Source organism: Manacus vitellinus, unplaced genomic scaffold (assembly GCF_001715985.3).
Source record: "Manacus vitellinus isolate BGI_N305 unplaced genomic scaffold, ASM171598v3 scaffold_4_pilon, whole genome shotgun sequence".
Lineage (NCBI taxonomy): Eukaryota > Metazoa > Chordata > Aves > Passeriformes > Pipridae > Manacus > Manacus vitellinus.
In genome coordinates, this window is record NW_021940604.1 from 38,234,202 (window position 1) to 38,259,216 (window position 25,015).

The 25,015-nt window shown below is 37.0% G+C and overlaps 1 protein-coding gene across 1 annotated transcript in view; it reads right to left on the reverse strand.

The window, feature by feature from the left end:
* Positions 1 to 25,015, reverse strand: part of RIMS1 (regulating synaptic membrane exocytosis 1) — a 197,313-nt gene that overhangs the window by 130,834 nt on the left and 41,464 nt on the right. Inside the window, exons 5-7 of the mRNA XM_029962695.1 lie at positions 4,494 to 4,561; positions 3,638 to 3,748; positions 1,622 to 1,721 (exon numbers count right to left, since the gene is read on the reverse strand). Coding sequence (XP_029818555.1) covers positions 1,622 to 1,721; positions 3,638 to 3,748; positions 4,494 to 4,561 — 279 coding nt within the window. The remainder of the gene's footprint in view (positions 1 to 1,621; positions 1,722 to 3,637; positions 3,749 to 4,493; positions 4,562 to 25,015) is intronic.

Genomic DNA, 25,015 nt, shown 5'->3' on the forward strand with positions numbered 1-25,015 from the left:
GTCTGAACAAAAACATTTTTCTCAGCTTCTTGTATCTCACATGCTTAATTAATTTTCTGTCCCTCTGCCCAACCTAGTCCAGTCTGACAGTACCTCTTTTGAACTAGACAAGCCCAAACTGGACACAGGACACCAGATATGGTCTTATAAGCACTGAATAAGAGCAACAATCACCTCTCTCAATCTGCTGGCTACAACTGTGTTAATACAGTCCTCTGCATGACTGGCACTTGCTGCAAGGGCACTTTGCTGACTCATGTTCAACTGACTGTCCTCCAGCACCTCCAGACACTTCTTTGCCAAGCTGGTCTCTAGTTGATTGGCTCCTAGTGATTACTGTGATGTTCTGATCCTCATGCAAGACTTCATATTTGCTGTTATTAAAATTTAAGAGGTTTGTATAATTACTCAAAGATTTATCAACTAGACAAATTTTGGAGGTTTTCTGTAAGGGTAAAAGTGCATTTTCCTAACAACAAGGACTTGTCCACACCTTTTTTGTGTGTTTTATTCCCATACAATAGGACAAACAGCCTTTCATGCATTGAAAATATGTGCAAAACAATGTATTTTCTCCATGAAATAATTCTGGCTATAAAACTATTTTTAGAAATTAAAAATAGCCTTGATTTTAAAAAAAATCTCTAGACCAGACATTAGAAATTTATTATTTCAGTCCAAATAGTTCAAGGTTAGCGGGGAGGAACTTATTTTCTTTAACTATAAGCTGCATTTAAAGTCTATATGCAACTATAATAGTTGGTGCTATCAATCCCAAGTATATTGACTCAGTAAAAAAAAATTAACAAATGCCAAAACAAAGGATATTTTTAGAGATTCATATCCTTTCTACTTCTCTATTACTATCTGCTTCCTGCAATTATCCTAAATTTATACAGGTTGACATGGAACATCTGGGTTCCTGGGATGCTGCACTGGCTTTGGTTTGCTAAGACAACATTTGGAAAGCTCTTGCTTAGAGCCATGATAAAAATATAAACCATCAAGAAGTTACTTTGAAAACCAACTGCTGTGCATAATTCTCATTCCATTTAGAAGCTTAAAAAGTACCAACAGCACATCCAGTTATTTGTAAATGCAATATATATATCTTACAGAAATGAAATATTTCAGGATCATTTTCTTGGCTTGTTTTCCATTTTTATTTGTAACAATTCACACTGAAAGAAGCACTAATAAAATCCACTGTGTATGCAGTGTGTCATCCTTCAGGTGACACTATAGTACAGATAAAATAACTGTAGTGAGTTTTGTTTGTCACAATCAGTTTAAAAAAATGTTTGCATTGCTCCTGTAGAGTGTAACAAGCAGCTCCTGAGCTATCAAACATAAATTTACCAGTGATACTTAGTCCTGACACCAGAATTACTGAGGAGTTTCTTTTATTTTGCTAATACATCCAAGCAATTGGAGCTAATAAGAAATGTAGGCAACCATGGTATTCCATAATACATTACAGTGGCATTCCATAATAACATTACAGCATTGTATTTTAAAAATATTAGCATATCATATGATGAATGTTAATATAAATTAAAATTTGCATTTGACAGGCTATTATTAAAAGACAATATATTTTATATGCAACTGATTGATTTACCTGCTCTGAGATGCCCCACCACATCAGCCAAGCTACCTTTCTTCACTTTGGTAATGAAGGCACCAAGTCGACCTAATTCTGTCATTTTTCCTCCAACAACCTGGTTAATCATAAATTTGTGAGTCTCCAAGCCACAAATCAGACATCATATCACGCATAAACATATAGACAGATCAGTTTTCACATTTTTTAAAAAATTAAACCTGAAATATGCATAAGCAAATCTATTGTCAATTTGGATTTTACAGAGGCCTAAAGACAAAAGTAAGTAAAGCTAGTAAAGTTAACACAGAATGAATAAAATCAATATTCCTTTAAATGTGTTTGACTAATCAATCTTATGAAGTTTGCTAAGTATCTGCATCTGTTGCAGAAAGAGCACGACTTAATTAATAACCAAGCAAATGCACTTTTTACAAAAAATTGTCTGTCATGTGCTCAAATTTAAATTGCAAGTGCGCATCAAATCAAGTGTATGAAATCACAAAATGCAATTGGTACAACAATTGAAAACTAAGTAAATATACTGCTATGAAATATGGGCAACCACTTCAAAAGCGTGTGAACCCAGGCCCTCTCATCCAAGCATATGACAGGACAAACCACCGACTTCTGGCTTTTGTTAAACAGAACTGAACATATCTGTTTTTGAAGAGGAGTACAAGATACAGGAACATCAAAAAAAAAAAAGTACTCTCAAGGGCTCAGATTTTAAATAAAATATAAACAAAGAAAATGCAGTCTTGCTGACCCGCTATTCTCTTTAGCTGTCTTACTCTCCCCACTCAGGTGGGTTTTTTTTGGCTTTTTTTCCCCAAGAATATCCTGGCAGGAGTTTTGTAATAAAAACAGTGGAATGTTGGTTCAGTGAGTTCCCTATGATGCAATCACATTAACTAGTAGGAGCATTAATATCAAAAAAGATCCAGAAGCCTACCTGCCAAAGTTATCACATGATAATGTGTAAAATTTATCAGTGAGGGCCTTAGTTCATATTACACAAAACTGACAAAACTTGAAAAATCAAAGACAAACTCTACTTACTACATTTCCTACTAGGACCAACCTTTTTTCTCACATATTCAAATAGAATTGCTTGCCACCAGCAAAAATCAGCCTTGTGCTATAAACCACTAAACATGAAGTAGAGTGAAGCTGTTTTCATCTTTTGTTTTACCATGCCACACTATCTCATGTCACAGTGGGAATATTTCAGATTTTGCATTGCTTCTGTTGTTCTTAGTGGAGAAAGACACCCAAATTAAACTCTCTCAGTCATCTTTGGAGTTCCATAGATTTAAATATAAGCATGGAGAGAGAAATGCTTGAACTGTACTCTCCACCAGCTTCAAAAGTATCACTCTCTCTACTTTAAGTGTTCTTGCAAGTTAGAGATATGAATCTAAAATCTGCTACAAATGACCAAGTTAGGGATTTAAATCAATTGAACAATGCTGCCAATGTCTCAGTTTTAGGGCACTGGATTAAGGAATTACATTTAATTTAATCTCTACCATGATTTAAGAGGGTTTTTTGCAAATTTTTGTGTAAATTTTTAGTTTCCTTCTACAAAATTTCAATTTTCCAATGGTTGTGTGGATTTTAAAAAATGACCTTGTAAACAATTGCATTCATATGATATTTATGTGTGTGGATTATAAAATGTATTACTCGACTGAATTGCAAACAGGAGAGCTAGAAAAGGCAGGACTCCACTAGTGTATTGCAATGGGCAGTATATGTCTTGCAGACAGGAAGCTGAACAAACATACCCTTTTTAATCAAAACAGTTCAGCTCTTTTGTCATGGATGACTGGAATAGTGCATAGAAGGAGCAAATGTATTTACATTCACAAGTTATATATATAGCTTTCAAAAGTTACTCAAAAAGAGGAATCCATTTTTTTGTCAGAAGACCATATGATTGGAGTGTCCTCTGATTTAGTGTGTTAGATCTCTATGTCTAAGGTCAGTGGAGCTTTCTTTCATTTAGCAGACAAACCACATAATACTTACTTTTAGCCCCAGTAATGCACCTGATTCTTTTGGCATAGTTGTTCTCTTGTTAAGAATAACACGCCCAATTAAGCGATCTCCCTCTTTGGAAGGCTGCCACGTTACGGGATGCTGTTAAAAAAACCCCAAGCAGTGGAATTAAAGAAGTGTGAACATCTTCCAGTATTTAGATGCACATGTATAAAACAATACAATTTCTATATCATTATGTCACAGTAGACACGAACATCCTTCAGATGTGTTACATATTGCACCCGAGCTTTCTATTATTATATATGTTGGACTTTGGCAACATTAAACATTTATGCCCTCAGCAAGAAAATCTCAGCACTAAGTTTGCAGGTAGAATTATAATACATTTTAAAGTTCAATAGAATTAAATGTTCAAAACGCACCCTAGGTAATAAAATTAAACATTTACTTTTAAATTACATGACCTTGAAAAGCGCATTCGGAAATTCTGTTCTTTAGAATAATACACGTTATGCAGTTCTACCATATGGATGTTCACTCTATAATAAAATCAAAATGATCCTTTCCAACTCCAAGTCAATAGAAAAAATCACCAATCTCTCCCAGAGCAGCATCACACTCACAACTGCTTTTTTTGTGGTTTGTAGTGAACTCTAGTGTCATGACTATGAAAGAATTAAATTCAAGTTAAAATTCAGGCAATTCTACAAATATACACTTTGATGAAAATTTCTTTCTGATTTCCATTTCCATGGTCCTCTAAACCAAGTCTTCATATAATTTCTATAGAATACTTTTTTACAGCCAAATAACTATGCAGAACTGAAATAATTAGCAAACATTTTAATTCATATTTATGAACCTCTTTTTTTATATTTCTTACCGAACTAATAGGGGACGTCTCCCTGCTGTGCCACGTGGCAGGATCCAGCCAGTAATAATCCAAGTCACCTGGAAGAATATGAGTAGAAAGAAATGTGTAATCTCTCAAGCAGAGAAAGTCATATGAATGGTTACTTCTGCATGTATGAATTTTCAAGTGCAGTAGTTTGATGAAGCAAATACAAAACCTTTACTATGATTCAAATTAACATCTCAATATGAAAACAATGTGGCCTATTAATATAAAAAGAAAACCACATAATAATGCATTTATTTGGACCTCTGCTTTTTCAGGAATTTCACCTCAGAAATTCATTGTGCGCCTTGTCTACTTTTTGCTTTGCCTAGTCATCCTCCAAGAACGGGCCCCAAAGCACTGCATTCACAGCTCTCCTCTTCCCCACTATCTCCATAGCAAATGCTCACAAGAGAGAATACTCCACAAAATAGGCTACAGTTAAGGACAGAACAGTAAAGCACACTCTAGAATCTGCAGAGATCAATACCATGATGACAGGTACTGTACAGACAGAGAGGCACAGGAGCTGGTAATGGATAACAGAGCACCAGGGAAAACAGCCACACAAATAGAGCAAATAGTATCAACAGCAGGTACAAGGCTGCAATCTTCTATTTCACTTGGGACAAACATTTATACTATGTACATCAAGAATAAGCCCATGAATTACAGTGGTCTGGAAGCCATCAGCCTATCGGGTCAAGGAGGGCACTGTGGGTAGGATTTGGGAGGAAAGGCATCAGAGCATAACACCACAGTGAGTATATACGAGTTTATGGAAAGCCAAGGAAACCACCACAGTTTGATTAAATATACTACAGCTGTAGAGGGCTGACTTGGTAGCAGAAAACTACCAACTTCACTGGCAGTTTTCAGTGATAGAGGACTGATGTAACTGTGCACTCCAAGGAGAAAGAGGACAAGGCAGGAATTGCAATAGAAAGAATAATGGGCAGCGCATTTTGGAGCACAGTTTTCTTTATAAAGAGGAAGCATATAGGTGGTATTTGGAGGGACATAAGAGAATGATGTAGGCTAGACATGAGACAGATACAGTAGGAATACGGCTGAAATACTTCTGTGGTAACACTAGTTTAACAGAACATATCCGTAAACACTGAACCTTGGGGTTTTTTTCATCCGTTTGGGCATTGTCATAGTGTATTAATAAAAATGCAATAGTGTCATTAGAAATGAGAAAAACTTTTCCTAATGTTATTTTGCAATAACAGAAGTATATAAACACTTGATCTAAAATAAACAAGAGATATCTTTAAATTTTATCTGAAAAAAAAAAGTAGATCATCCTGCCATTTAGCTTACACTGACTTTAAACAGGGAGACAAAACCCTTACCAAACCAAAATCCAAACCATCACTTCTGAGCTTAGTTTTAGATCTTGAAGGAAATAGTCACTTCTCAATGAGGTTTATATCCATAGCTGCACTTTAGGCATTTTTCACTCTCACTTAGGCACCTAAAATACGTTAGTGGAAGAGTTTGCTAATACTGCTTTCTGAGTGCACAAGTGATTTTTTTTGAGTCTTTAAAGGATTAGGGCCCAGAATAAGAGTTTTTTAATGGAACATCTCTTCATACACTTTCCTAACAACATTCCTACAAACTCTATAAGTAATTTAAAAGTTACCAGGTGAAAATCCTAATTTATCATTAAAATCAGATATTTATTGCCAATCCTCTCTACACTTAGATATGCTATATATATTTTAGAAAACATATTTTTTTATGTACACTTCAGGAAATACATCTTCACCATCTTACTTTATAAAACACATCTCTATAATAATACTGCCAGATGCCTGTGTGCTAGTAAGAGTAGTGATCTAGTAGAAGCAACAAAGAACCCAAGGAAGAAAAGGATACATTTACAAGAAGAGATTATTTTTTACTCTTTTTCTACAAATATTTAGATGCTAATTATGAAATACAAGTTGTACCACTCTCTAATTCATAAAATCTTTAATAGCTTACCATCTACAGGATCATATGCAGAAGCTCTTTTTAAACAGCATATTATTATCATATGCATAACCACGAGACAGTTTGCAGTTTCATTAGCTACTGCAGTTCTGTAAGTTTAGAAAGCTTATCTTCATATTAAAGATCTTTTAGTTTTATTTTTAGCATCCTTCCTTACACCTGTATAACCTTCAAAATTGCAACAAGAACAGCAATAAATCCATGAACAACACTGCCACCTGAAGAGCTGGCAGTAAGCTCGGATCCATGGTACAGAGCTCTCCAATTTTCAGTAATGGACTCAACAGTAACGCCAAAAAGCAACTCTCCTGTGTGCGCTGGCCCACCACAGGCAAAACACAACGCACTTTGCCTTCACGTTTCACAGCTATTTGCTCAGCAATAGAGAATTGTTCAGGTGGGAATAAACATCAGCTCCAGCATGCAGACGTGTATAGAAGTGCTCAAAAACATTTCTGTTTATCCACATTGTTCTCTACTTTCTTTTCCTGTTTTCCTTCCCAGTTTCAGCTTCTTGCCCCTAGTTTCCTTGATGGTCTTCCTCCTTGTTATTTCATATCCCCTTAATTCATGCATCCTTCTCCACCAAGCTCCTGCTGTAGCAAGATCCTCTCATATACCTGTCTTGGCTAACCTGCTGATTTTCCTGTTCTCACCATCTACCTACCCTTTGCTGCCTTTCTTCCCTGCCCATTATTTGCTATCATCCGTCTTCTGTTTCCTTCTGCTTCTGGCTTTGGTGTCCTTTCTTTAGGTTGCGTATTTTAACTCCTCCTTAACCTCAAACCCTTTGATACTAAGCTACATTCCCATGCGTTCCTCCCCACATCTAAGTCTTAAAGACTCTGTCCCTTTCACCTTCCTCTTCGTCCCATGCTTTGTTAAATTCCAGGCCATGAGCTACATCCACAGCAGCTGGCCACGACATCAATTCTTTCACCCTCTGCTCTCAGAAGCTGAGAGCGGGAAGTGCACTGCAAATGCAGCTCTACTGAGCTGGAACATGGATGATACACTGAGAAGCTCTAAAGGTAGCTATCAAATCAAACATCTTGACTGAAAGTCACTGAAAGCTGTAAGCCCACAATTTGGTGAATATTTTAAAAGCTGCAAAAATGCATGAATTGGGAAAAGTACACAGTCTGAAAAATGACAATATTAAAATTCCTGTTAAAAGTCATTATGATACAGACTGCTGGCACACAAACTTCTGGATGAATTTACAACTGTAAAAAAGGGGGTTATAATGAAAAATGTTAGTTAATCTAACATTTAATCTAGAACATAAAAATTGAGACATAAATTAACAAACTCCCCAAATAAGCTCAAAAAATATTTTATGCCAGCAACATTGACATTAGAGACATCTGCATTCAGTACTTTGTTATATCTTTAAAAATAATTTCTCCTTGATTATCCTATGTAACTGCTGCTTCTTTACTTGATACCTATCTATGCCCTTCTTGCACTGCCATACTCCAGAACTCACTATTTGTTTAATTACACAAAATTAGTGTTAACTAGTATTATAGAGATCTGCGAATACATAAATAACTTGCAAAAACTTGTGATCTAAGAGCATAGCTTCAAAATTTCAGATTTTCTCAAAAAAATCCACCAAAACTGAAAACAAAAACTCCCTACACACAGAGAACTCTCTCCACTGCTAAAAGTCATAAAAAATAACTAGTAAAATAAGAAAAAATTAAGACATCATAGAGAGGAAAAAACTACTTTTATAAGGAGTAAATAATTCATTTATAGGATTAAGCTGTTTTTAAACACTTTTAAAATAATTCTTTAAATTTTAAAACAAGAACAACTTAACAATAAGCCCCTATGAAAATACATATATACTGTATTATTATTTTTTTACATTCTTGATATATATCTAAAACATATAAAAATGCATTTCAACTTAAAGCATATTATTAAAAACACATTTGCAGTTTTAATGTGTTATTTACTTAAGAACAAAAGAGTGAAACAGAGTAGATATTTGTAAAAACGTTTTTTCCTGAGGGAATAATTCAAAAGTTGTATCCTGACAGCAATTAAATATTTTTCCTATTAATATGCTGCTGTTCGATTACTTTACTCTTGGATCCAGAGGGATATAATAATATCTTACAAGACATAAATTTGTCAAGTTTTTTTTCTGTGAGAAGTCTTTCACAGTCTTCAATTGAATTTCAAGCCAGAGAGTAAAACCCTTAATAAATTACCAAAGGTTTTATATCTGCAACATGTATGCTTTCAACATAAAGGGAAAGCAAAATTCACACCACCAAAAAAACCTTTTCTCTAAAATACTTCATCTTCGGTACCACTATCCATACCAAAAGCTAATGCTGGGATACCGTGATTTCAAGTGAGATCCTGAAAAGCTGAGAAGTGCTGGAAACTACAGCCTTGTCTCTCTTACAAAGTCAAACCAAGCACAAAATAGGAGAGAGTCTGTTATCGTGTATGACCAGTCATGCTGATTTCCAAAGAGTCTTGAATACTGGAGATAAAATACCCTGAGATGTTTCCCCAAATCCATCCAGACTACTGATATTCAGCAAAGAATGCACTTCAGTGTTTTACTCAAATCCAGGCACACTAGATTCTCAGCAGATACTTGAGGCAAGAAGCAGAGCTTTATTATAAGAGTCAGTCAGACCATGTTAGGCATTTAATTGACCCTAAAATGTAGCTGTTAATTAATACAGCAATTCTATCAGGTAACTAGAAACTTAGACAAATAATTTTCAGAGGCTGCATCTAAAATTACTCAACAAACTGAATAGTCAGACTTGGTCTCTCTAATTAATACACAGAATCATAAAATCATAGAATCATAGAATCATAGAATGGCTTGACTTGGAAGGGACCTTAAAGATCATTTAGTTCCAACCCCCTCATTGCTGTGGCCAGGGACACCTTCCATTAGACCAGGCTGCTCAGAGCCCTATCCAGATGGGACATCCACAATCTCTCTGGGCAACCTGTTCCAGTGCCTCACCAACCTCACAGTAAAGAAGTTATTCCTAATATCTAATCTAAATCTACTCTCTTTTCAGCTTGAAGACATTCTCTTTTGTCCTAACACTACATGCCCCTGTAAAAAGTCTCTGCAGCTTTTCTGTAGTCCTCCTTTAGGTAGTGGAGGGGTCCTAGAAGGTCTCCCCAGAGCCTCCTCTTCTTCATGCTAAACAACCTCAATTCTCTTAGCCTGTCTTCATAGCAGAGATGCTCCCATCCTCTGATCATCTTCATGGCCTTCCTCTGGACTCACTCCAACAGGTCTGTGTCCTTCTTATGTTGGGAGCCCAGACCTGGATGCAGTACTCCAGGTGAGGTCTCACCACAGTAGAGTAGAAGGGGAGAATCACCTCCCTAGACCTTTTGGTCACACCTCTTTTGATGCAGCCCAGGACGTGTTTGCCTTTCTGAGCTGCAAGAGCATATTGCCAGTTCACGTTGAGTTTTTCATCCACCAACACCCCCAAGTCCTTCTCTTCAGGGCTGCTCTCAATTCATTCTCTGCCCAGCTTGTAGTTGTGCTTGGGTTTGCCCTGACCCATCTGTAGTATCTTGCATCTGGCCTTGTGAACTTCATGAGGTTCACACAGGCCCACCTCTCAAGCCTGTCAAGATCCCTCTGTATGGCATCCCTTTCCTCCAGCATGTTGACCACGCTGCAAAACTTGTGTCATTGGCAAACTTTCTGAGGGTGCACTTGATCCCATTGTTCCTGTTGCCTAAAAAGATGTTAAACAGCACCAGTCCCAACATCGATCCCTGAGGAATACCACTCATCACTGGTCTCCACTTGTACATGGAGCCATTGACCACAACTCTTTGAGTGTGAACTTCCAGCGAATTCTTTATCCACCGAGTGGTCTGTTCATAAAATCCATATATCTCCAGTTTAAAGACAAGGATGTCATGAAGAACAGGGCTGAATGCTTTGCACAAGTCCAGGTAGCTGATGTCAGTCACTCTTTATCCAGCAGTGCTGTAACCCCAGTGTAGAAGGCCACCAAATTTGTCAGGCATTATTTGCCCTTAGTGAAGCCATGTTGGCTGTCACCAATATCCTCCTTATTTTCCATGTGCATAGTTTTCAGGAGGATCTGCTCCATGATCTTGCTGGGCACAAAGGTCAGACTGACTGGCCTGTAGTTCCCTGAATCTTCTTTTTTTCCCCTTTTTAAAAATGGTTTCCTTTTCCAGTTGGAGGGAACCTCACCAGACTGCCACAACTTTTCAAATACGACGGATAATGGCTTAGCCACTTAATCTGCCAGTTTCCTCAGGAACTGCAGAAGCATCTTGTCAGGCCCCATGGACTTGTGCCCTCTCATGTTCCTTAGATTGTTTCAGACCTGATCTCCTCCAGTGGGCATCTTTTCATTCTCCCAGTCCCTGCCTTTGCCTTCTGCAACCTGTGCAGTGTGGCTGGAGCACTCATCAGTGAAGACTGAGGCAAAAAAGTAATTCAGTACCTCAGCCTTCCATATCCCAGACAATCAGGTCTCCTGTTTCCTTCCCAAAAGGGCCCACATTTTCCCTAGTCTTCTTTTTATCACTGACATATTTTTCTCTCAGCCTTCTTTGTTGCCCTTGATGTCCCTGGCCAGATTTAATTCTATCAAGGCTTTAGCTTTCCTAACCTGACCCCTGTCTGCTCAGGCAATCTCTCTGTATTCCTCCCAGGCTATCCATCCTTGCTTCCACCCTCTGTAGGCTTCCTTTCTGTGTTTGAGTTTTTTGCCTGACTTCCTCTTTGTTGGGATACATGGCTCCTGAGCTTGGTGAAGCCGTTTTTCTTAGGCTCCTCTTCCCTCCAGGCCTTTATCCCATGGTACTCTACCAAGAAGATCCCTGAAGAGGCCTAATTCTGGTTTCCTGAGGTCCAGGGTAGCAAGCTTGCTGTGTGGCCTCCTCATTGCCCTAATAATCTTGAACTCCACCATTTCATGGTCACTGTAGCCAAGACAACATGGGCAACATGTCATTTATGTATTTACTTTTGTGAATTTTTGGAATTAAATATAGCCTGCATTAAACAGCAATAAAGTTTGTGAAAGACCTGGAACATCCTCTGTTGTGAAAGTTCCCATGGAACTAGATCAATATCTCATGGAAATGAACAATTGTTTCCCAAGGTAAAAATCAATAGAAGCCACATACCAGCCTACAGAAAGTTACAAAAAATGTAAAAAAATTCCATACATTAACTTGATTGCCTTTCTTTTTCATAGCCTGAGTTTTCATGAGTTGAAAAACGACTCTGCATGCTACTGGTAAATGTCCAGCATACCATTCCCACCATCAAAAACATCTAGTTGCTGTTACAGATGTGATAAGTCATATTGTTAAGGAAGGAAGTACTTCTACATACAGGAAAAAAAATTCTAATCATTTTATCATGTCAGAAAAATAATTCATTGTATACACAACATATGCTTAAATCATTCTAGTTCAAGCTGCTAAGTAACCACATAGAGAGAAAACATGAGTACCCTGGCTTGACCAGCAATCCTGGCACTTATGTGGCGAGCAGAGAATTCAAAAGCTACCTATTGCCTAATTATATACAAAGCTTCACAGAAATGCTCTTTATCTCCTTAGATTCAAACCAACCCATTTTAGATGTCTACAGTTTAGAACTTAAATCCTTGCAGAAAAAGGTCTGTGTTTTACAATCTATGCAGTTCAAGGACAGGCTGGATCATGCAGTATGTGGGAAGAATGCACTACAAGGCTATGAAATTTAGGTTTGCTTTTATACTGAAAATATACAGCTGCATTGGATTTGAGTTCCCTGCTGGCATATGTCCTAAGCACTGAATACTGACATACTGTAAGACTCCAAAGTTAAAATAAAGACTAGTACTCCATACCAGTGACAATTTATACATATAGTACTCCTATTTCAGGTACAGATCTGGCGCACATGACTGTGGTCCCTATAGCTCCCAAAGCTAGAACCAGCCTCTCAGACTGCTCCCTCAATTCAATATTTATTTAGGTATTTTAATGGAATGATGAGATATAAAATTGTTCTTCTATATCTTAATTAAATTTCTGAGTAACAAAAAAATAATTGGAAAAGGGTCTATAGAGCTTTATCAAGCACTAAGCTTTCAGATTTAGATAACTGACAACCTAGGCTTATTCAGTACAAACTAAAAATAAATGGTTATTCCTGACTTTTGTGTTTAGAAGATAAGGACATTTCATACTCTTATACAAAATGAACACTTCAGTATTTTATTTTGAAACAAACTCCTTAGTTTAAAAATCTTTTTTAAAGTGGTAGCTACATTGTGAGCACAGAAGAAGTTGTAATGCTGAATTGATATTCGCAAACAAGAAATACATAAATAATTAAGCAAGGAAGTAGTGAAGTCATTAAATACCATCTACATTGCTAAGGGCACTAATACTAAGCTAAAATCTAGTGAAAAGGAAAATCCATTTGACTTCTCCCTTAGTTACTATTGCAAAGTTGTTTCTTTACAAGAGTTTGCAAATTCACAATTATTTTCAATTTTGCAAAGGAAAAAGCCAGTTGCTGATTATGAAAAAGTCTTTCAATATACTTTCTTTATCTGGGTGCAAGGTGAATGTTCTGCAGACTATTTAAATTATAACATGAGTTTGTTATCCAGATATTTATTTAACAAAGACTTTTCATTTCAAAGATTGTGATTTTCTTTTAACTAGGTGTACAGTTTAGACATATACCTTTTTATAAGAAAGTATTGCACTTGTGTTCACTGATGGCTGAAGGTTTCTCAAAAGATACACTTGCAAAAGACCTTCCAACACAAAAACAACAGGGCCCATTTGTATGTTTCACAAAATGGACATCCTACCTGAATTATTTCAGTGTTGTGGCAAGGCTTTATAAACTACTGAAAGCAAGGATTACTAATCTTGCCAATAGAAGCTTAAAGCCAAAAAGGTACAACCTATCTAGTCAAGCAACAAACTGAGGATTTTTGAATGTCTCTAAAATTTTTAACATGGACACAAAGAGCATAACAAGGCAAAAGTTCTAAGTTTCCCACATCCCTAGGGAGTCTGCTTATGAGAATCCTTCAGACAGTTACTTAGTTCCTTCACTCAAACACTAAGAGTCCTCAAGAGTTCATCAACCCTTTCTAGCTAGCTACTTATTTTTATCTCAGAGACCATCTAAACTGCTATTTTGAGGATGCATAAGTCTTATTGCAAGCATGTGAGTCGAAGAATATATATGATTCACACAGGGATGGTCCACAGAAGCATATTCTGTATGGTCATCAAAAAGCATGAAAGACTTAGAAATACTAAGCAAGATACATGAACTTCCATTAATCTGAGAAGTTCTTTTGAAAGGTTTATTACAAATCTTTTCTTAAGAATACTAGAAAAGTGGTTAGCATCAGGAACTTCAAATCAGCAAGCAAACATTTTAATTGATTTTTGATATTCTGGCATCTAAAGACAAGGAAAATTTGTTATCTTAGGGCTAGCTCTGAGTGCTGATTTTGCTGACCGTGGTTACTCTCTTGAGTGGAAGATAATTCTGAAGATGGATGGAAGGAGATTTCCTTTCTGAAATTTAGAGCTTCTCTGAATGAATTTATTACTGCTATTTAATTCCAATTCAATATTGATACTAACTGTATTAACACTTTTATTGAGTTCTTGTTTCATATAATTAACACTTTTAGCTTTGGTATGATTTCTTCATAATATTTTTGTTCAGCATATGATGAAACTTGAAAACTGTATAACAAGTTATCTCAAAAAGTCACATGGTCTCGTAATTTTGGAGACACGGATACACAGCTATCCTGTAGTTGAAAAGCCTGATCAGTTCTTAAAAACTTTTCTGCTGTTATGAAGGAATTCCCAGCACTTCAAATATCCTATTCTTTTATTCAGCCTAGCACAATTTTTCTTTCCTGGGGGTTGTTTTTTTTTCTCTCTTCTGTATACATTTAAAACCAACTGAGTAGGTGCTAATTGCAAAAAAAAAAAAAAAAAGGTAATATTTGCATTTTGGTCTCTTCTGGTATTTTTCCCCTGAGAATTTAAAAAATTTTCAATTGCATGTTTTTTTATCTTAGTATTTGTTAAAGACTGATTTATTAACAAATTATAATTGAAAATCAAAGCTGAAAATAAATTCTCCTCAAACCCCAGGGTGTTTCTATACTGCCAATAGCTAGAAATTTTAAGAAGGATTAGCAAACCAGAAAACAATGTCAGGCATTAGAAGTCCCATGGAAACAATGCCCAGTAAGGTATCAGTGCCCTGGTAGCTAAATAAGGTTATGAAAACAGGCAATGCCCAGAGAGACTTATTTGCATGCACATTTTCTACTACTGTGTGGAAAGAATAAAGGCATTTCTGCTCAGATACAGAAGAACGCACAGTGTTTATAAACATGCTGATAGAAACAGGAGCAACTGAAAGCAAGGCTTCTTATTATCCACAGGATCAGGGGAAGGGAGAAAGACAGTGAGCCTTTCTGTTGATTGTCCAGCATACACACACAGAGTCCATCATGCAAACCTGAACAAGTTACTCGAGAAATAAGATTGTATTTCATAATCAAAGTTACTATTGAATTTTCATGAAAACTGGGAGAGATAATTAATATTCAAATGAAAAGGAAAGTCTGAGGAGGGAAAAAAAAACCAAACTAGTTTTTCTGAGCTTCAGGCCTGTAGAAGGAAATACAGCAGATGAAATTCTCTGATTAAAGATAAAAGCACTTCAGCAGTACCATGATGGGGACACACTCCAGAGCACCAAGATGAGCCTGATGAGGGTCTGGGGGGTTTTTTTGTTTGTTTTGGTTCAGTTGGGGGCTTTTTGTTTGGTCGTGTTTGGGTTTTTTTTAATTAACATTCATGAGAACCTGCAATTATGCTGCATTAAAAGATAATGACAGGTTTTGTTTCTCCAGTTTGGAGGGGAATATTGCAGGAAGAATCCTTCCAGTGTACTGTAAGAGCTCATAGACTAGTACAACAACCAGCAAAGGACCTTTAAAGCTTTGCTTTCCACCAGTAAAGAGGAAAGAGCTAATAATGTGAAAATTAACAAATTTAGGAAGGGAAGGAAGCTGAGCAAAAGAAAAATCAAAAATCTGTCTAAAAAAATGTAACAAAAAATCCCCCAAACTCAAAACATCCAACCACCAAAAAACTGAACCAAATCAAAACCAAAACATCCAACCTTACAGAAAATAAGGAAGCAGCCATGAAAGCAAAAGTGGAAGCATATGAGGAAATAATACCAACACAAAAAACCCCCAGCCCAATACAGAAGGAGAAATGCAGTCGAAGACTGACCAGCTAAGTCATAAATGTTTCATTTTCTGGAAGAATCGACTGAAAGTTGCCTATGAGTGAGTAACTTGCAGTCATCAAGTACCAGGAAGCACACAAAACAAAATTAGAAACACACGCAATTCAGTGCAAACAGGAAAGTATGCAAAAGCAATTGAGATTATTCTGGAACTATTTAGTCCCTAGTACTAGTACCTAGTACAAAGTACTTCCCAGTCTAGAATACTATGGTAATAGTCTGCTACCATTTGGCTCTATCAGCAAATTATGTGTAACAGCAGATGTCAAATATGTTCCAATGAGAAGGAGTCTTTTTTATGAGATGTCATGATAAGAGTCACACCGGAGAAAGTGTCTAAATAAAACTTGCATAAAGTGAAAAACTATTTAGAAAATCATATTCTAACAGCTAAAATTCGTAACAAATATCCTCCCAAGTATTCATTAAGCAGGGTCTGTAGTCTTTGTCTGGAATATAGCATCCCTGAATCACAGAATATGCTCAGTTGGAAGGGACCCACAAGGATCATCGAGTCCAACCCTTAGCATTGCACAGGTCCATACTCAAGATCACACCATGTGCCTGAAAGTATCATCCGAACACTTCTTGAACTCTGGCAGTCTCGGTGCTGTGACCACTTCCCTGGGGAGCCTATTCCAGTGGCAGCTACTCTAGTAATAGTCAATACTCACACTACTGCTGTAGGCAATGAATCAGAAGCATATTGGAGTTGACACCAAGGAGAAAAGAATGGCTATTTTATAGGAGGCCAGAACTGGACTTCAAAGCTATCCTGACAAACTAGAAAAACAAACTGGAAAAAGAGGACCCAGTTCAGAGTCAACAAGGAAATGGTTCCACACTCAGACCAGGATAAACAAGTGTAGAAACAGGGAGAAACCCACCAGTTGAGAATTAGCTGTGCAGAAGATGATGAGATGGATATAATCTATCACAATGATAACAGGAGAGGATAGCATAAACGCCTGGCTACTGTATGAAAACCATTAACCTTTCATTTTGGGTATTAGTCGGGTTGGCCAGAGATCAGGTTCTGGTTGCCTTGCCTACTTTTGTAACTAAATACCTCAAGAGGTCAAACTAGTGAGGAACTTAAGGTTTTGTTGTTAGGTTTTTTTTGGTTTTGCTTTACTCTGCAACATGATTTTTCTTTTGGGTACCTGTGCACCTAACCAACACCTCGACATGACAGTGACCTTGATGACAGCTCAGTCTCTCAAATTCTCTCCTTGCAGCACACAGTTCAGTTTTCAAAGTGGAATATTTAGCATACTGAAGTGTAGTTATGAGAGAGAGATGAGTTAAATCTAATGTCCAGAGAGCTATAGATAGCCTGGTTTAATAGTCCTTTATATCTCTATAGTCTACTACACAAAAGAATCAAATGCTTTCAGGAGAGACTGATACTGGGCCAGGGGATGTGGTGCTAAGTGATTTTAAAGTATCTTTTAGATCTCCCAATTCCATGCAGTTGCAAAGGCTGGAGACATGCTGCTGTTTGCCTATTGCCCACAGTACAGCCTTGAATCATCACAAAGCAGGGTGTCACACCTCTATATTTTTCAATCCCAACCCCACTTCACTTTCTTCATCTACTTTTGCCGAGATGTGCAAGAGGTCACTAGAATGCAGTTTAAGGCTGTCTACCACAGTGAGCAGCTTGAAGAAGAAACAGGGATTTACCTTCTTTATGTAGCCACACACAATATATTAACTGCGAGAGAATGCAAGACTTTGATCTTATCCAAAGGTTTCCTCCAGTCTTATCCTTTGAATTCTATGCAAAGCTAAGGCTGACTATTCTCTCTTCCCAGCCATAGCAATGTTTTGTCTTCCTGATATTCCTGCTGTTGTTTCTGTTCCATCTCTGTTTTGATTGCTGTTCAACCCCATTTTCTCCAATGCGTCCCTCCATATTCTGCCTTCAGTGAACTCTAATTGTCCCCTAAACTTTGCTGAATTAAATTAATTTCACACATGGATATCTTAATATACTTTATCTAACACAGATGTTATTTTCAAGAGGATAAAACCTCTTTCATTACATATTCTATCATAAATGTTTAGGATTAATTCTTCTAATGAAAAAATTACTTTTCAAAACCAACTTTTATAGGCAGTGCCATCAACTACCTAGATATAGGATTTTAGAGGTATTTGTTATCCTCAACACACTGCCTAATCCCAAAGAACTTGGAATGGTGAGTCCTTCCTCTCACTTTCCCCTGTGATCCTTTATTGATTTAGATGAGGACCTTATTTCAGATATAAAAGGAAAATACTGATGTCCTTCCCCAATCAGAAGGTGCAATGCATCAATATGATCTTGCAGAAACAATGTACAAAATAACCAGAACTGTACATTTATTATAACCCATATATTATTATAACCATAATTGTATATTATGCCAAAGAAATATATTTTTATTCTATATACATGGGTTTAATGATTTTTGCCTCTAAATAATATGCAAAAATAAAAGTAACAGAATCACACTCTGTTCTAAACTTCTTAAAGCTCCTAACAATAGCACAATATAGGAGACTGAGGACATATCAATTGTCTTCTGCCAAAGAGAAATTATACACAGAAGTGTTTATTTCCTTCCTGAAATAAATTTTTATATTTTTTATCCATGACTCCTCCAAAAATGCAGAAGTCATAATGCATTAGGAATATTATTATTACTTTTCAGAAACACATTTACATTTTGACATCTACTTTCAAAATACAGATCTTTTTCGAAAGCTCATTCCACATAACATCACTAACGTAAAAATATATTTGACACTTTCAAAATATAAATGTAACTAAAACACAGACTTAAAAGCAAAATGGTTCTTTATTCCCTACTTGGGATGAATATTTGCTACAATTAATACTTTATATTCTGAGGACAGAACATCACTCAAGCTGCACAGTTAGAAAGAGACATAAAAAATATTTTAAAAAAATATGAAATATAAAAATATAACTAAAACCTCAGCTCCTTATTTACCTGTACCTGAATGAAGCGTATGGAGCAGAAACTGAAGAAACCCAGCAAACATAGCAGCGTCAGCAACAGAATGGTTAAAGCACAACTGGCATCTAGTAGGTTGATGAATTCCAGCCTGCAACTGTAGCAAAACCGTAATGCAAGCAAAAATCCACTTCAGTGTGAAGGAGACGATGTAAAAGAAGTCATAAGGTCCTTGCGTCCTGATTCTAAGCCAAATTATTCTGCAGTGTCAAACGTTCGACACCACTGACACCAAACAGGGCTAACGAGAGTTCTTGTCATCAAAACAAATCTCTGCAGTGTAGTGCAAGCATCGATTACTGCATTAGTTCATACACGGCTGCTGCAATGACAAGGAGTTTCAGGCTCTAGGAGTTAATGATTTTAGGAATCCAGAATTAACAATCCTCAGGAAACAAGATAGGGGAAAAAATGCTCCTTCCTAACTGGACAGAACAGGAAAGAAGTTTCGTGGTGCTTTAAAGCCAACAGTAGACATAAGCTCAGGTACCTAAGTAATCAATACCACTGCTGCAGTTATTATTTATATTCAGCAGTGGTGCACTAAGCAAGTTTAATGAACTACATAGATGAAGAAACTGTGTAAAGCAAATGTGGTTCTTTTAATTTATGTAAAACATCCCAAGCTGTAGATTTACTTCTAGCATACCAAAAACACAATGGTCCTTGAAAAAATTTACCATTTTTTACAAATTAATAGGATAATTTCATTATTTTTGTATATAATAGATGTGTGAAGGGAAACATAATTTTATATAAGAAAAATATGTTCCAAATAAAAACACTGGGAATAATATTTTGTATTCCAAATTACGTATTCAAGGTAAAAGAGAAAAGCAGAATCTATATACCAGCATATCTGGGAAAGTCAAATGATTAGAGAATTACAGATAATAGAATTTGTTAAAGTATTTAATCTAATTGAATCATATCCAAACCATACAACAATAAAACTGTTTCTTTGGCAGAGATAGTCTTCCTCTGTACAAATAGATGTTTCTCTGCAGCATATCTAGATACTGCAGGACTTCCAAAATACAATGCAGGACATCCAAAGTACAAAACCTCTGCTGTTTAGAAACTAAAATGTAAGGAAGCAAAGTAAACAAAAAGAAGCTTAGAAGGGATAAAATATAAATAATTAAGCTAATGAGAGCTTACAGCTCTTTCATACTTAACAACATATAGACCTATTAGTAATAATGAAAATACACTTAATCAAGTTGTTTCTCTGTAATTCTGGACCAAACCCAAGGTACTGAACACTGTCTTTCACAATCCTGCATGTCAGTCATCAGCAAAAGCTACAGTTGAGATCCTTGACCACTGCTGACACTCAGTGTCCCCAGTAGCATTGTATTAGCAGGAAGACAACACAAATGTCTAATTCTGCTTTTTTCATGGACATGTCCTTGTTAGGAGATAATTTTTTGGAGGTGGACAATGTCCAGGCTTTGTATATTTCAAGAGACAGTGACCATTTGCTACTGACCAGGGAACACAGACCCAGCTTTCTCCTTAAGCCAGAAACATTTCTTGCAAAAGCAACAAAAGACAGAGTATGCCAAATGCCTGATGCTTTCACAGTTCATCCACTGACCCTTCTGCATTACTCCTTGAAGGAAGACCCTCCTCTTTTGCCAGGTCAGGCATTTAGGGCTTTGCTTCACTCTCAGAATATACTACACGTGGATCCTGAATGTTCACCTCACCTTAAAGCACACACTAAAACAAGGCAGGGGATTTTGCTACAATGCAACTCAACAGATGAAAAATTCTTACAGCCTCAGAATTTGTAAATGAGACTGAACTATATGGGCTTGTTTTCTGACTTATTTAAAGTGTTCCTGTCATTCCCATGGCATGCGTCTGTGAAAAAAAATAATGAACCATTTTCCCAAATGCATTTAAAAAGGTTGTTTCTTCACCATGGTGTTGTTAGGGCTCTCACTGTCTCCCATTCCTCTACATGCCAACCCCTCTCTGCTCCTCCAGCCTCTAGGAGGCAGTCCTCAACGCCTGTTTTAGCCACTGCTATCCTTAGCCATGAGATCCACCCAAGCTCTGACTAAGTAGCCCAGTCTAACAGCTTCAGATGGTAGAGGTGTCTGCAAGTATTCACTGAAAAGCAAGGGAAGAGCAGAGCAACAGAAGAGTGTTTTGAAGTCAGAAAGGACATTTTGCAGAAAAGGACAGTGCCACCAACTCCAGTGTGCATTGCACATCCCTAAAGGTGGATTTCATTCCTCCCAGCCCCAGTCACATGGAGCCTTTCTGGCTGTCCCAAAGGCTCATCTGACAGCTTGACAACCAAGTGCTAATAGTTAGCTTATTTACTTTTACATCCATTAAAAGTATCAAAGCAGTAGGAAACTAACTAGAAATCTGGATACCATCCCATTGTCCTAGTAAAAATGTATCATTAAGTTATAGCACACTTTCAATCTTTGCTTTGGATAGCACTGTCTTTGTTATCTCAGGAGGTTTCACCCTTCTAGAGTATTTTACTGCCACTATCTTCTGAGGCAAACTACACTGCATCTGATACTCACATCTTGACCATCATGTTTGAGCTCTTCATAATCTTCCTGTTAATAGTTGTTCTAAATCATAATCCATACATGATACTCCTGCATTTATAAAACTTTCTGAGATCATTAGAAAAGCAGGAGACTGAACAATCTGACACAACCCTACCATTATTGAAGTTTTAAGAGAACAAACTCAAAGCATTAAGCATACTATTCAGCTTTATACCTGGGTGAAAAAGCAACTTTCCTCTAAATCAAAAGTTTTACAACACTTTTTTGCAAAGAAAAAAGCCAAAGAATGGTTCTAAGCTTAATTCAGAAGCACACAAAGAACAATTTAATGAAAGAAACAGCTATACTTTAAGTTGGGATTTAATTTAGGAAACAAGAGAAACAACAGGAAAAGATCCATGTTAAAGTCTCCAGATTGCAAAGCCAAGTTACAATGGAGAAGATATTCTAATACAAATGCAGGAGTCTTAGATACAGTATTAGGTATTTAGTTTGACATTTTGTTCTGTAGCTCTGTCTGATCTGCTCCAAAAGGTCGTGGCTATTGTGGGAGATTAACAGTGACTAGACAAGTCAAACACCACACCCCTCTAAGAAGGGCAAGAAAAAGGATCTGGGAAACTACGTACTGGCAGGGTTATGGGGCAAATCCTTCTGGAATGCAGTCCTGAGCTCATGAAGGCCAAGGACATGACTGGGAACCATCAGCATAGCTTTAACAAGAGCAAATCGTGCCTGACCAATACAGTGTCTGGATGTGCAGGCAAGGGGACAGTACCAGATGTTGTTTAACGTAACTAAAAATAAAATAAACACCAAAGCAGAAATTAGGTTGTTGTGTCAACAGAGCTGGAGCTAATAAGTTTGATCTTATATTTAGCTTATTAATTATTAAGGGTTAAATTAATGTGATCCTGCCATTACTCCACAATTTTCAATTCAAACCTCAGTCTGAGCCAATCAATTCAAAGTGAAGTAACTTGTCATCTGTCTGAATAACACAAAGCCAGATGTTTTCAGTTAAATGGTGACCAACATGTAGGCACTGACTTTCCAATTTAATGATCAATGGCATCAAAATATTCTTTTTGTTCCCAGCTTCAGCTACTATTTCTAGTTGTTGTGTCATTGTCTCCATAGAGACAGATTTCTCCCAACTTTCATAATCCACATGCTGGATGTGGAAGGCCCATATTCAAAGTCCCTTCCCTGCCTGTTGAAGGGTAAGCTGTATGAAGTGGTGGTGTGTCAGCACTTCCTTTGACAGCCGTGGTCTGGTATAGGCTTGAACTCACAGAACTAAATTCCTACAATCAATTCAGTGTTACTGTCTTTAGGAAGAGACTGCAGACATCTAACCTGTACCTGAGTTTTGCTACCAAAAGAGAAGCCAAGCAAAAAGTATCATCTTCAAACATGGACTACAGTAAAAACAGGAGAATCAACCTACAGTGACAATGTCATTACAGCTTATTTAATTTAGACACATGACCTTACCAAAATTCCTTAAAACAACTTTTTTTGTCCTTCAAAACCGATCCACCCCCATTACACAATATAAGCCAAAAGACAATGCGTGTTCTGAACTAATTCTTGTATAGGGTGATAGACATTTCCGTGTCACTATTTTATTCTGTTTCTCTGTTTCAGGACACATTTGACAACTTAATTCACACTCTTTTTTTTTCTTTTCCTTACTGCCTAAGTCTGCGTGGACATGGTTTAATTTCTGAATCCTTTTACAATTCAGATTCCTCACAGACCCTTTAATTCTAAAAATGTCAGATTTAAACGTAGAAATTAAAGCAGCAGTACCATACGTAATAACCACTTCTGAGGGAATCTCTATTAAGTAGCATTTTCTATTACTTTAAAATGTTATATACCTTCCAAACAAATAAAAAAAATACTAAAGCCACACATCTAAGAGCAGGGTTTAATGGTCACCATGTTGTTTAAACATTGTCATAAAATTCATTCCTAATCCTTATAATAATTTTCTAGGGCAAAGTAAGATTAGGTCCACAATAGCACAGAGAGCTGATGCTATGATGGCAACATGCCTAATCTATATTTGTTGTTGTAGCTTTTTTTTTAAGGGAAGTGATGTTGATAGATTAGAATTTTAAAGGATACATTTGAAGAGTAGTCAAAATTTAAATGGTAAATTTGTTTAAAAGAAAAACCCTGTTCACTGGTAGAAAATTAATACCTTCCTAAATGTCTCCTTTCAGTGGCTTTTAGGAATAGTCATTCCCTAAGATTTTCTTAGCAGTGAGATTTAAAACTTGGTAACAGGAACAGATTAACCAACTTGTTTTATAACTGACTTCAGAGCAACTTTTCTGTGGAAAAGAGCCAGCAGCAGCACAACTGGATTTTTTTCTAAGCATTCAGTTCCATTCCCATTCACAAGGGGCTGCTTTGCCCTCTCCCAGACAGTCTCTGCTTAACGACAGTGACAACTCCACTACTGGCGAATCCGTAATGTCTGTCTCATGGTTGATAACTGAACCTACCTGGGAACACAGACAAGGTTCAGTGTGTTACATACCACACCGGAAAGTTTTGAGAATCTACCTCTGTCTACATCTATCTAAACCGGTATTTGTGAGTTCCTTTGTGAAGTCCAATTTTATCTGTAAGTTCAAGTCCCTTTTATACTATATTTTAAGTAAAATCTGAGTCGGCAGAGGTAACAGAAGTTACCTGTCATACCATGTATTTAAATGTAAACTTACACTAATTTACTGTGGCAGACCTCCAAAGCATGACAGGCAAGAACTGGCATTATATCTCTGAGTGAGTCCCCAGGATTTTGGGGAATTGAAAAAAAATGGCTGTTCACTAGCCCTCAGCTGATTAGTATTCACTGCCAATCAGAAGTTTTTTCTTATTCTCACAATTCAGCTGAGAACCGTATGAACAAACCGCACACAGGTCAGCTGGGGAGCACTGCTTTGCACAGCATGAGCTTCCTGCTCTGCAAAGCTATGTGTCACTGCTACCCAAAACCAACAGGGGACCAATACCAGGATCTGCAATGCCCACCTTAGATGTGAGAGCAGGGCTGAAGCACTCCAAGGACTGTGTCCAGCTGCTTCAGAATGACATTTCTTCTTGTAACACCTGCTGATAATCTTTAATGCAGAACACTCTGACTTTCAAAGATTTGACAAAGGCAAAGAATAAAACAGAAATCTGCAGGATTTTATATTCACACATAGCACCATTCACTGGCTTAACATCACTCTGGGATGATGCCCTGTAACTACACATCATGATCCCTGAAGTATTTAACTGCAACAGAAGCACTGGAGCACGTGTGCCTTCTAATAGCACACATACATTATATTTGATATAAACATCTATATTTATATCACAAGCATGTATGCTCCCCCAAAAAACTCTTGCCTTAATAATGTTATGAAACTACAATAAAACAGAGAATATGAAAACATTCATATACATTACTGTATATTTTCTTTTTCTCCTGAACCAACTTTACTGCAGCACCCCGAAAGAAGACAATATGCTCTCATTAAACAGGCGTTTCTTAAGCATTAGGTC